We start from the raw sequence: 13,432 nt of genomic DNA, 5'->3' as shown, positions 1-13,432 counted from the left end.
TTTTTATGTAAATTAATTAATCGTTTTGATGTTTGTATGAGTTTTCTGAGTTTAAAGAGTGTGATTTGTGTATTTTTTTCTTGCAGAAAAAATGTATATGAATATTGCATTACTTATTATCATTGTTGTTGAGTCATTACATAGTTGACATGTCACGTTAACAAATATTAACATTTTTCACGTTGAAAAATAATATTTTTCCAGCTAAACTAACGGAAGAGACCAATAATACTTAGGGAACTAAGAGATTAAAATAGAACTTAAAATTAATTTAAGTATAAAAAGCCTAATTATACTTCAATATATATTTATTTATATTTAAACTTTTTTATTTTTATTTTTGTTATATATCATTGTTATAACTTAGAGTAATGTAAGGGTCAACTTAACATTTATACAATTTTTTCCATTAATGTTTACAAATACATGGGCATGTATAGTGTAACCAATGTGAAGTAAATTTGTCTCATAATGCCTATAAATGGGAAAAGAATCTATACAAGAAAAGAACAAAACATGCTACAAATTGGCTGGCCCTACTTTGGTTTCATTTTTCTGAATTCTCCACGAGTTGCTATCTCTTGTTTAAAGTTATCTTTAGTGGTAATCCATTTTTTGGCACAGGAAAAGGACCATATTGAATTCCATCTCCATTTCCCACAACTTCCCACCTAAACATATACACCATAAAAAAACATCATCAGAATTGATGCTACATAATAATACATTAATAAGAGTAGAGATATTTCTTTCCATGTGAAACAAAGTTTGACAAATTATCTTGTGTGTGGTGTGTGATTATGTGGTTTTCAAATTTTGACTACAATGGAATTTGTCTTGGTTTTCAGACATGGTAATCCACACATTTCCTTTCATTATTTTTGATAAGGCTGCCTCTATGGTTACATAGAGAGATAGGAAATACATGGCATGGCTTTGCTCCTTTGAAATTGTGATAAAAATACTATTCTCTCTTTCATTTATTTATTATAAAAAGGGAGAAAAAAAAACATGTGCAATAGTAATAGTGTTAAGGAAACAGTTCCATGCATGTATGCCACGTAAACGTATAATCATTGATGAGGTTCCTACTCTACATTTTTAGCTAATTAAAATATACATTCCAAGAAAGATACTACTTGAAGGACCACTTCCACATTTTAAGGAACACCATTATAAATAATATTACCTGTACTTAAGGGTGAGATGATGGAGAAGAACAAGAACCTCAAGCTTAGCAAGCTCACTACCTGGACATGAGTGGACTCCACTTCCAAATGGCATATATGTGTTTGCCCGAGGTGGAACCTGAACCATCACATAATTTAACAAAGTCAACCACAATTAATTATTGTACTAGCATACAAATGTAAATCACGTGCTCTTGATTCTACTCAGATTTTTAAGAAACACAACTCTGAATCAATCACTAGGTGTGGAAGAAGATTCAGATCATTCATCTACAACCTTATGTTTCTGACATTAAGGATAAAATATTCTTTACCTCGAATCTTGAAGGGTCAAACTTGTGTGGTTGAGGAAAGAAATGAGGTGAGTGATGAATGGATCTAAACAATGGAAGCACTTTCCAACCTTTTGGAATTGTGTAACCTTCTAGTTCCACATCTTGTACTGCTTCTCTAAATGTGAATGATAATATACTTGCACTTCTTAACGTCTCTTGGATCACCTGATCACAGAAAATTGATTAATCAATGTATCTGAACACGAAATATAGACCAGAGAAGAAGAAAATAATTATTTTACCCTGGTAGTGAATGGCATTTGCCTTGTATCCTCCCATGAAAGTCCGCGGTTTTCTTTAATGAGTTTGTTTTTGATTCCTTCATGTTCTTTCTACAAGAATAATTGATGATAATATTAGTAATGATTAGTCATAGGAATTAAGAGAAAATCACAACAGCAAAAAAAGAAGAGATAAATATTGTATTACTGTGACGGTTTCTAAGAGATTGAGATTGTCATGCAAGTACTTAAGAACCCATGTTAGAACACTGGCTGTGGTATCATGTGCAGCAAAGATCACACCAATGAGATTATCAGCAACCTGAGAATCAGTCAATTGTTGTTGTTGTTGTTGATCACCTCTGCCTCCTCTCAACAGAATTCCCAACAACCCTCCTCCATAGTTTCTGCTCTCCTTCCTTCTTTCCATTATCTTCCTTATAATCTCATTCAAAACCTTCCTCGCCTTCATCAAATTTCATTTAACAAATGTTAAACATAATTAGCACAAAAAGTAGTGTTTTAAAAATCAGACCGAAGACCGAATCACCACCTGATTCAACTAGTTGAGCTAAGAATAATGATTTGATCTTGATTATAATGTAGTATTGTTGAACCAGATTAAAACTCAGTTAATCTGGTTCAACAAATCAGGTTCAACTTTTCAATCTCCGATTTTTAAAACATTGATATATAATTGAAGGTAAACAATTAGTCCTATACTATAGAACAAGAATATTAAATCTACCTTGATTGCCTTCCAATAGGAAGTTCCGGGAAGATTTAAAGGATAAGAATTGTAGCCCTTCTCCAAGCAATGATACAACTCTCTTATTTCTTCCATTTCCATTTCCTTTATTTCACCAAAAGCTGAATTTGCAGCCACTTCAAAAGCATACTATATAACAAAACCAAAACAAGAAATTCATTTTATGTTTTTTTACTAATTAATGTGAAAATGAATGTCTAATTATAATGTAATGAACCTTTTTCATTTCTTCCAATGTGTTGATGGTTCTGTTAGTCCAAGATGGGACCATTTTTTGTACAATTTGGTCCACATGAGAGACAGAGTCTTTAATTGTGGAAGGTGAAAAAGAGGCTTGAACCATCTTCTTGAGCATGGAGTGATAAGCACCTTGTTGAAAGAACAAAGCTTCTGGTCCTATCATCTTCTCTTTGCTTGGAGGGTATGTTGGTTTAAAAAGATGTGCTTGAGTCACAAGCACTGTTCTTGCTGCCTCAGGACTAGATATCATCACACAAGGACAACCTAGTATGTGTGTCTTGAATATATCTCCATACCTATGTGTTTCATTCATTCAAAATCACCAATATCAAATATTACTGACGAAATAGTAATAACCACTAGAAACTCATACAGAATCTGATAACTAACTAGTTACATGTTAATATGTATATGTATTTTTGAATACCTTTTCTGCCTTGAGGAGAAGAATGAATTTGGATTTTGTGTGTAGAGTTTGAGGGTCTCTCCAAAGTAAGGCCAACCCATAGAACCAGGGGGTAAATGTTTGTCTTTATGTCTATGGTGTTTCCACCATTGAAGGAGAAGAGAGAAACAAGAGAAAAGGAGGAGAGAAATAATGAAGGGGAGAGAAGAATTTAAACAGGAATTAATAAGTGATGTGAAAAGTTGCATTGTGTAATGGTTGAAGGAACAAAACAATAAGGTAAGATATGGCGGTTGTGTTAGGTATTTATAGAGGGAAAAGAGAAATGAGAATTTGAGAGATAGTGATGAATATATTGTGGAAAAGAATTGGAGTATGGATAGTGATGTATTTTATATAATGTATAGTGAAAAGAATTAAGGGGTGTCGGTGTGTGAGGAATAAGATATGTGTTGTTGTGTACATGTGTGATGATGTTGGTTTAGGGAGACAATGTTTTATAGAGTGGCAAAAGAGGGTTGGGACATGCGTCACAAAGTTCCTTCTCATGCTACAAAATACATTAGAATAATAAACATGTATGCTTATGATATACTTGAAGAAAAAATTGAGAAGATTATAGAATAATTTACCAACTTTCAATTCAATTCCTTGCTATGAAGTCAATTTAAGTTGAGTGGTTAAGTATTAATCAACTAAAAATAATAAAAATATTAAAATATTAAATTTATAAAAGAGATGCGTCTGACTACATAATATCAATATCAAAATATCTCTTTGATTCTGAAAATTCAATGTTATGATTAAACCGGATTTAAAATTGATAATTTCACATTTATAATTGGTAGATGATAATCCCAAATTATAAGAATATTTTGTATTGTAGTTAAAATTGGTAGATGACTAAACTATCATTTGTGTGTAAATATTATTCAACACTAACTTTTCCAAAATCATAAAAAGAAAGTGTAATAATTTCAAATTTGGAATAAGGATTACAAATCAGCTTTCTATGAGACAAAACAACAATGAAATTCTATAGTAAATGATGGATTGACTAGCTCCATCTTCTCCTATCCTCTTCTTCATCCACCGGAAAATACCATTCCGGCCTCCTCTTAGTATTGCTCAGCCTGTAGTTCAGAAGAAGTTCCTCGTCTTGAATGGCTCTAGTAGCTACTAAAACAAGAGACTTCAGTGTTGGAACATTCGACCCGCTATTCTTCGACCCTCCAGATTTGAACCAAAAGCTGCCAAATCTCCTCATTTTCACCTCTACATTTCCAAACAATATATTTGGGATGTAAACTCTCAAGTTGTTTTCAGTCAATGGAAAGTCGTAGGGGCAAATCATGACATTCGGTAGCACTCCTTTTGAAGGGTGATTCGCAAAATGAGCCAATGCTAATGGATTTCGTCGCTCAATTACTTCACTGTTGTCTCCTTTCCCTTCCAAAGGCTTACTCAGCACTTTCCAGACCCTGTCTGAACCTTTTTCTGCTACTTTCGTATCAGACTTCACTTCTACGGTATTTCTACCGTTCCACAGTTCTCTTTTGTCCCCTCCAGAACCCCAAGGTTGAGCATTGATTACATTCCCATCATATCTTGTAATCAAATAAGGGTTTTGCGCACCAACCTTTGGATACCCTGGAATGTAGCGATAATAAGCCGGAGAGTAGACCACACCAGGATAAAAGGCCACCACAGAACCAACATCCACCGCACCGTCTAAGAAAAGACCCTGACCAGCATCCTTGTGAGGTATTTGAGAAGGTTTAATATTGAGTGTGTAGCCAAGTTGATCTTTTAATTTCTGAGAAACTTCGGCTTGGCTTAATGGTCTTGTTTGAGGGCCAGCTGCTCCAAAAGCATATCAATGACAACGGCTACATTGAACAAGCAATAAGGAGGAAATTTCCCAATAACATGAAATTTAAAATAGATAAATAAGCATAGAAAAAGTGTTACTAGAACAGGATATTTCCTGGACCCGTGCAAACCTAGAAGAAAAGTATTGCATAAAAAATTACCACACTGCTATAAAGCCCCAACACCTCTATTGAAAGTGTGACCGGTTTGATACAAACACAACATTGACACATGTGGTTATATTCAATCACTTCCATTTTATCAAATGATTATTGGTGTCTACGTGTCACGATGAAACAGTAGTATTGTGTTTGTGGCTGTGTCGGTGCTTCATAGCTAAGTTGATATTAAATGATATATTGTGTTAAATGAGTTGGTTCTATTGTGGTTATGTATGGTATTTAAAACATGAATCACATCAACAATGAGGATATTTTGATTATGAAAATATATAAATCGTTAATTCTTGAAGAGTAAATTTCAAGTATAGGACAAGCACAAACAATTGCACTTTGTTGGCTGCTAGTTCCTATTGTTCCTTCCAATCACATTCTAAGTAAACAAGAAAAGTTTCATAAAATAAAAAGATTGTAAAAGGAAATTGAAAGAAAGGGCTGAAAATTCACCAGAATTATCAGGAGATGAACCGTTCCTACCCACAGCCAAACTAAGTCCACTTCGGCGAGGCAAAACACTTGCTTGTTGAGATAATCCAAGAGGATCCTTCATTGTCTGTTCATTTGGAAGAAGAATTTCATCCATGAATGCACAAAACGTCTTAATTTGTGTGTGAACATTTTCTTGTACTTGTATCGCTTGATCAGCAAAAGAGGTATTACTGGCTTTTTCAATAATCTTTTCAGCATCTGATTCATCCGCACTTTTCCCCAATTGATTATAACTGAATATTTAAGTATTGGCGTGAGCAAAACAACTGGATATGTTACAAAGGAAGAACATCACACACACACACACAAACAACAAATTTGATACAGTTAGCATGACATCTATGTAACTCGAACCGAAAAAAAAAACATCAAATATACAACAACTCATCAATGTAATGTTAGCACTAAATATCTACCATATTAAATTTCAAGCTTTACTTAACAAATTCCACCTCTGCATAAATATTACTGCAAACAACATAAAACTACTAACCTAGAATAAAGGAACAAGCGGTTAACATCAGCTTCAAATTGCAACTGTCTCGGATCCTTAGTCAAAGAAGGCCGTTTTGCAAGGGTTTTCACAGCCTGAAAACAAATTCAGAGCAACATTAAAACAATTTAAGATGCATTGCATTTTAGCACACCACAAAACTTTAAGATCCCTACAAGAGTGCTTCAAAAATCCATCACATAAAGAGTCCCTCCTTTCAAAACATAAATACTCCTTCAATCAATATGAAAAAAATGGAATGAATAACCTCTATCAATTGAGAAGCATACCCCTCCGGGTTATAAGCTATAATATACAAACTACACTAATATGAGCTATAGCAATTCTATGTTTGGATCGGTGGAATGTGATGGAATGAAATAGAGTGGTATATAATCAGATTTCATTGTTTGGATTTGCAAATAATGGATGGACATAAATGAAACATGATGAAATTCATTCCATCTTATTCCATTCCATCCAATCCTTCAATTTCCATTCCCCCAATTTGGAGTGTATGCAACAAAATGAACTAATTTGTTTTGTTTCGTTCCGTCGTATATAAAAAATACAACAATGGAATGGAATCTCAGATCCATTCAACTCCGCTCCACTCCATTTCATTCCATCATATTCCACTCAGCCACACTCCGTTCTAGTCCATTAATCCAAACATATCCTATGGTCTTATTAGAATAACCAATTTAATTAAACTACAACACCTACACAATAGCACTACTTAGTAACTAACTTATAATATGCCTAAAAAATCCTTCTAGAACAAAACATGAAGAGTCATTATTGTCCTACCCTCCATGATCTTATCATATAAGCTATAAGTTGTTATCACAAGTTATCCTAGACAAATAAGCTGAAAGTAGGTTATGAACATTTTATAAGCTCTTCCAAACATTCTCAAAAATGCTCATATAATAAACTCAAATACATGAATCCAAACAGACCCTAAGTTATACAAGTGGTTGGACGCAGCGCATGTAGTTCATACAGCTCAATTTAGGTCAAATCATTAGGGCAGTACTCGAGTTCAATCTGTAATTGAAACTAACATTGATCTGACAGTACTTACCTCTCGACATTTGCGGAACAAAGATGCCATCGAGTGATTTTGGTGCTGAAAAACAAATCAATTCCAAATGTATATACAAGTTTAGAATCGTACGGCGTGAAGAGAGAGAGCTGAAAAGCTGTCGCCGCAGAACTGGATGGCAGAGGCAGTGAGACTGTGAGGGGGGACAACGGCTGTTGGTTTGGGCTTTGGGTGTATTGCTTAGGGCCGGATAAAAATTTTAGGCAATTTATTTGCGGATTTAATTTGCCACCTCTACTTAAATTTGGCACCTCTATTTGGTATGAATAAAGAATACTATTTTTGCAATAGTTTTTCGTTTATTTTTTGAAATTAATCTCTGACCGGGATTTTTAAAATTTTTTGGGGTGATACCGAAAATTTTCAATTGGTCTATCAAAAATTTGAAAAAACAATATACTTTTTAATATAAATTACGAAATTTGTATGATTTTGTACCGTAAATTTTAAAATTTTCGGTAATAGTAAAAATATTTATCCCAAAAAATTCACAATTTGCGGTATAAAATTACCTGCAAATCTTCAAAATTTTCAAAATTTACGGTAGTTATAAAAATTTTGTTTTCCCCTAAAATTTCAAAAAATTTGAAAAAAATTAAGAAAATTTTAAATTTAGTGAAATTTTCGGAAGTTATTAATCTTTTTTATTTTTTATAATTTTTGTAGTGAAATGCAGGGGTAGAGAAGACATTATTGCAGGCAGAGCTACATACAGAGTGGCAGACCAGATTAGGATTGTTGAGACTAAGACTTCTCAGATACGGATTGGACAAGTGGTTCCAATTAGTTCACACCGGAGACGGTTGGTTGAGCAGATGCAGTTCCGCGCACCCCGTAGCACCTGACGCCGAGCGATTAGATCAGTTGAGCAAACCGAGATGATGTTGAGGATGTTCATGATCCAGCGGTTGAGACAAATGTGACACATATTGTTGTTGAGGTTGCTGATGAGGTGGTCCAGCCAAATATCGTTGTCGCAGATGAAGTTGTCCATCCAGATTTCGTTGTTGTTGATCTGGTCTCATCTGCTACTGTTTAGACAGAGGTTACAACTCCTTCGTCTGAGCCTTCTGTGCATACTGATGAAGGATTCCCGGGAGGACCCATTGATCGGTCGGTGCTTATCGAGTATGTTGATCATGTGGCGTACCGACTCGTGACAGGGAAAGGTATATATATTTTATGTTTAACTTTAGTTTATTTATTATTGTTTCATGAAAGCTAACTGCTAATTTTTAAAAATTTGTTTGTTATAGGACCGTCTCCCAATTAAGGTAACATCGCACAGGTTGAAGCTGAAGAACTTCCCAAAGACTCTGATGCCCGAGAAGATCAGTTGTATTGTACTGTAGCGGGAAATTCATGATCATTAAGTTATTGACAAGCTAAAGATCAATTACACAAGAGTCGTCACCGCGATTTTATTGTTTCCAAGGGAAAAGAGAAAAAATGAGAACAAAACCCAAATAATAAGAAGTTTTCAAATAAAAACTAATAAAAATCAGAGATCACAGGTAAGGGGGTTGGTTACACAGAGGGAAGGTGTTAGCACCCAAAGTATCCTAGGTACTCCTAGGGAGCCCTTTTTGTGTGCATATGTATTTTGTACAAAATGATGTTTACAAACAAATAGAATGGGGAGATGAGAAAAGAATTGATTAATTATATTTTTGTGTTTGACAAGACCTTTGGTCTCGTGCCTACCTACCAACATAAAAATAAGGGATCAAAACATCGTAGTTCATGCTATAAATTTTAAAGTGGATGCATTGATTTTAACAAAAATTAAGTTTGAAAAGGCACAAGGGCCTAAAATGGTTTGAATGAATTAGTTCTTTTTGTCTTTTTGAAAGTTTAAGTCAAATATGGTTAAGTTTATTTGCAAGTTTGATTTAAGAAAACAAGTGTGAAAATGCAATGGCATAAGGCCAAAGTTTCTACCTTTTGCAAAAGTGGTCAAAGTTTAGAACAAAAATGGTTCACACAAAGAAAGTTTTAAAAATGGAGGGAGAGATTTTGAAATTAAAGAAATGGGGAGAAGATGAAGAGACTACCCTATATACAAGAATTTAAAAGTTTAAAGTTGAAAAGATCTGACCAAATGGGAGCAATCCAATAGACAAGTATGTCAATAGAAACCCAGAATTCCCTTGGACTTTTTAGAATCAAGCAACACATAAAATGCACAAATAAAGATGGCCGCATCCAAGCTTATCCACTTAAATGATCTTCTTTAAAACAGCCCACGTAGCATATGAATTCCATAAGTCACAGGTTCAACATAACAGCTTAACAAGGATCAATGTTGCAGATGAATCTGGAGAGATCTAGAATGATGTATCAGATGAATTCAAACTTGCAAGTTCTTGGTCTTTCAAAAAATTGGCATTGGCCAAGTCCATTAGCAAAGGAATGTTGCCTAAATTCTAAGTCCAATTGGGGAGATCAAACAACAGTCCACTCAAAAAGTCTTTTAGGGTTTTTATTATTATTATGTGCATTAATGGTCAAAGACCAAACAAACAAACAAGACAACAAAGTATATCATATAATATGGTCCAAGTGGACAAAGTGAAAATTTTCATAAATATAAACAATTAGAATGGTATGTACAATGACAAATGATAATAGAACAATAAAAGTAAGTTGCATTAAAAGTAAAAGCTTGAAAGTAAAGTTAATGGTTAGTAAGTCAATGGTTAGTTTTGTTTTGCTTTTTTGATTTCAAGACATTCTTTGGAGAACACTCAACCCACTTGCCACAAACATGGATCCTTGAACCAAAACATCTTCCAAAGGAAGGAAAGAAGGCCAAGTCTCCACACAATACCATGGAAGAGGGGAGACTTACAATCTCACTAACTAGAATGCTTATGCCTTTTATGTCACAAATTTAGCGTTATGTTAAGCAATCGTAATTAGACTTATGTAGAAGTCACAACTATTTGAGGTCGGGCAATAAACTTTTGGTGTTAATGCATGTTGGAGACATAGTATTTAGAATTATGCTCATTAAACATACCACACAAAAAAATATGCAAAGGTGTGACCTAATCTCATCCATACTCATGTTAATCTTTCAATCAACTAGCATTAGGACTTTGAGGTGTCATTGGCCAATTGAATGAATGGATGAAGAAGGGGAATTAGATGAATAGGGAAAGGGATGAATGATATCACAAATTGGTCAAAGGAGGACTTTTACCAAATTAATATTATTCATTCATTTTAGGAGATGCAATGTACATTCCATCAATCCCCTAAATCCAATAATATTAACTTGACAAAGTCAAATCAACCTTGACCAATGCCCAACAAAAAATGAGAAACTCAAATAAGTCAATCCAAATGGTCAACACAATTAAAATGGCATTCATTCAATTAAAAATATTAAAATAATGCATTAAATTCAAATATGTTTTGTCCAAATCCTAAAATCACATCAAAACACCAAATAAATAGCCATGTGATTTATCATAGGTCAAACAAGGTCAAAGGACCTTGGATAAAAAAATTCATAATTTTTGGACACTTAAAAATATTTTTAAACAATTAAAAACAAGTGAAAAATCAATAAATTCATGAAAAATATTAATAATGATCCAAAAAATAATTTTAATTCAGAATATGAAAGAAAAAAATATTTGAGAATTTTTGGTGAAAGTCCTCTATTTTTTGGATCAATAAAAATTTATTATGAATTATTAAAAATAATGGAATTAAATGGAAAATCAGAAATTGCAAAAATACGTGGACCATCAGATCTCCCTCATTAATTGAGGTGGCAGATCTGATGATCCACAACGCGCGTTCCATCAAGGCGCTAGTCAACTGCGTGGTAAACTTTTTAATCACAATGCACGGCCAAGATTAGAACACAGGAATTGGATCACACGGCCTAGACCTTAACCACATCATCACGGGAGCCAGAGCTCCGGTTGTCTTCTCCGACGAGCCTCGTCGGATTAGTCATCATCAACCATCACCAAAATTTCAAACAGGGACATGATTTTAAAGAGAAAACATCACTGAGCAAGAATATCACCTCCATTTTTTCCAATTCCAACTATATTGAGAGATATGTGGAATTGAAAAATGAGGTTCATGATCTGAGTTGCTTCGATTCATCATCAAAACAACTCAAACACCTTGCCTACATTGGTAGGACTTTGGCAACACAATAATCAAGAGAATTGAGCAAGAAACAAGGAGAATCGAAGAGATCAAAAATTCTGCAAAATACCTTCAATGGAGGTCTGAGCTTGCTAGATCTTGATCTGAATCGTGCTTTGCTTCACTCCAATTGCTTGCAGAGATGGAATGGAATGGCTTAGAATCAAAGGACTCCTGGAGAATTGAATTCCAAACTAGTGGAGATTCAAGTTCAAACTCAATTTTTCAGGTTTATCCTCTCAATGTGAAGGGTTTTCTGTGGGGAATCAAAGCTTGCGCAGTATGTGTGTTGATTATGAGCATTTGAGCTTCAATTTATAGAGGATTCAAGTGTTAATTGCACACTCCATTCAAGTTTCTAAAATTGGCAAAGTGAGGTAAGCAGTTGCATGGGAATGCATAGGCCCATCAAATGATTGCCATAAGTCCAAATTTGAGGTTTAGATATGTTTAAGCAAGCTTGGAATGCAAGGCAATTGAGAATTTGAATTTGAAGTTTAATCCATGACACATGATACCAGTCTGTTTAAGCCATGTGCATCCTATGCATTTCTCATCCAAAATTCATGAATTTTAGCTTTTAGGAAAGGTGAGATCAAGAGGAACAAGCTTGATGTTGAACACTTTTTCATTTGGAGATTGTAACTTGGAGATATTTGAGGTGGAAGTTTGGGAAAATTTGACATATTGAAAATTTTCTAAGTGTCAAGCCACATGTCTCAATATTCCACCTTGATTAACGTTTTATGAGAGCTTCAAATGAGAAACGTGTATTCATAAAAGTTGTATATATCTCAAAGACCTTCAAAATTGTCATCAAATTCATACCATTTGGATTTGAAATGATAAAGTTATGCATTTTTGAAGTTTGGCAAAATCACTTGATCAATGGTATAGGTCAAAAGTGACCTATAATGTAGCCTCATATCACATGTGCAAAGAAGTTGAATTAGCTCCCACTCCAAACATAAAAGTTGAAGTAGACACATTTAATTTTATTGTGAAACTTGGAAACCTTTCACCTCATAAAAATTGAGCAAGTTATGGCCTTGGGAATTTGACTTTCAAATTAGGGTTTAGACAAAATGACCTATAATGTTTCAACATAGAAAATGATTTTCCAAGAAAAACTAGCTCTAGGTCTCAACATGAAAGTTGTTTATAATGTCACTTAGAGTAACTTTGATCTTAGAATAATTTTCATATGGTGAACATTGTAGGAGATAGGGTCTAGGGGGACCCAGTTTTGATCAGATGAATTCATCTGGCCAACCACCATCAACCAACTTGCTAATTTCCAATTCTCTTGACTTTATAGGATCATGGTAGATCGTATATGCATAAGATGATGAAATTTGAAGTGTCACTTGAGAAATTTGATCAATTGGTGAGATAGCTTATAGAAGAAGTTACTCAAGATACTCAGTCAAACTATGGTTTTCAAGGCAAATCACCCTCAAACTCTTGAAGCAAACTTGATCAATATAACATGTATAAACAATTGAGACTCATACATGATGCTCATAACCATTCTTCAATCAATTCTTGATTGTGCTCTTTGTTCATGAGGGTCTCAAACCCTAGATGTGATCAATGAATCAAGGAGATCATGCCCCTACCTACAAAAGAGTTAGATAGATACAAAGACATGTTTTTGGTATGTTGGTTAGTAAAATGATAATAATACAAGTATGATATAATCACAAAGTGCTTGGTGATTTCTCCCAAAACAAACCCAATGAAAAAGGGTGAGGAGGATACCAAGGTATGATCCCAATGCCAATGCTTATGATGAAATTACATGAGGGATCTTAGGGTCAAAATTAGGGTCTTACAGCTGCCCCTATTTAAGGACATTCTAGCTGAGGAGGCGAAGATTAAAATCTTCATGTCGACTCAGTAGAATGGGCTTAAATAACTGTAGGTGTTTAATTGGCTGCATTATATGGTAAAACAC

At 34.2% G+C, this 13,432-nt stretch overlaps 1 protein-coding gene and 1 pseudogene across 1 annotated transcript; both read right to left on the bottom strand.

Moving 5' to 3' along the window:
- Window positions 1-369: 369 nt before the first annotated feature.
- On the bottom strand, window positions 370-3,611 carry LOC127092743 (abscisic acid 8'-hydroxylase 2). The gene is made up of 8 exons (XM_051031625.1): window positions 3,183-3,611; window positions 2,733-3,051; window positions 2,495-2,644; window positions 1,955-2,212; window positions 1,768-1,857; window positions 1,505-1,690; window positions 1,190-1,308; window positions 370-671 (listed from the first exon to the last, which is right to left on the bottom strand). The coding sequence occupies exons 1-8, from the start codon at window positions 3,407-3,409 to the stop codon at window positions 575-577; spliced, it is 1,446 nt and encodes a 481-aa protein (XP_050887582.1). The 5' UTR covers window positions 3,410-3,611; the 3' UTR covers window positions 370-574.
- Window positions 3,612-4,053: 442 nt separating this feature from the next.
- LOC127092742 (uncharacterized) lies at window positions 4,054-7,482 on the bottom strand (annotated as a pseudogene).
- Between the last annotated feature and the right edge of the window lie 5,950 nt (window positions 7,483-13,432).

The sequence above is a fragment of the Lathyrus oleraceus genome, chromosome 6 (assembly GCF_024323335.1).
Source record: "Lathyrus oleraceus cultivar Zhongwan6 chromosome 6, CAAS_Psat_ZW6_1.0, whole genome shotgun sequence".
NCBI classification, from domain to species: Eukaryota; Viridiplantae; Streptophyta; class Magnoliopsida; order Fabales; family Fabaceae; genus Lathyrus; species Lathyrus oleraceus.
The sequence above is the reverse complement of the archived record's forward strand: the minus strand, read 5'-3'. Positions and strand labels throughout refer to the sequence as shown.

Bases quoted from the DNA above. Each gene is read 5' to 3' on its own strand.
- LOC127092743 (XM_051031625.1), bottom strand. From the start codon at position 3,409: ATGCAACTTTTCACATCACTTATTAATTCCTGTTTAAATTCTTCTCTC. The intron at 1,691-1,767 runs GTAAAATAATTA...TTCTGTGATCAG, and splicing joins AAATGCCATTCACTACCAGG to GTGATCCAAGAGACGTTAAG. The intron at 1,309-1,504 runs GTAAAGAATATT...GTGATGGTTCAG, and splicing joins TTGACCCTTCAAGATTCGAG to GTTCCACCTCGGGCAAACAC.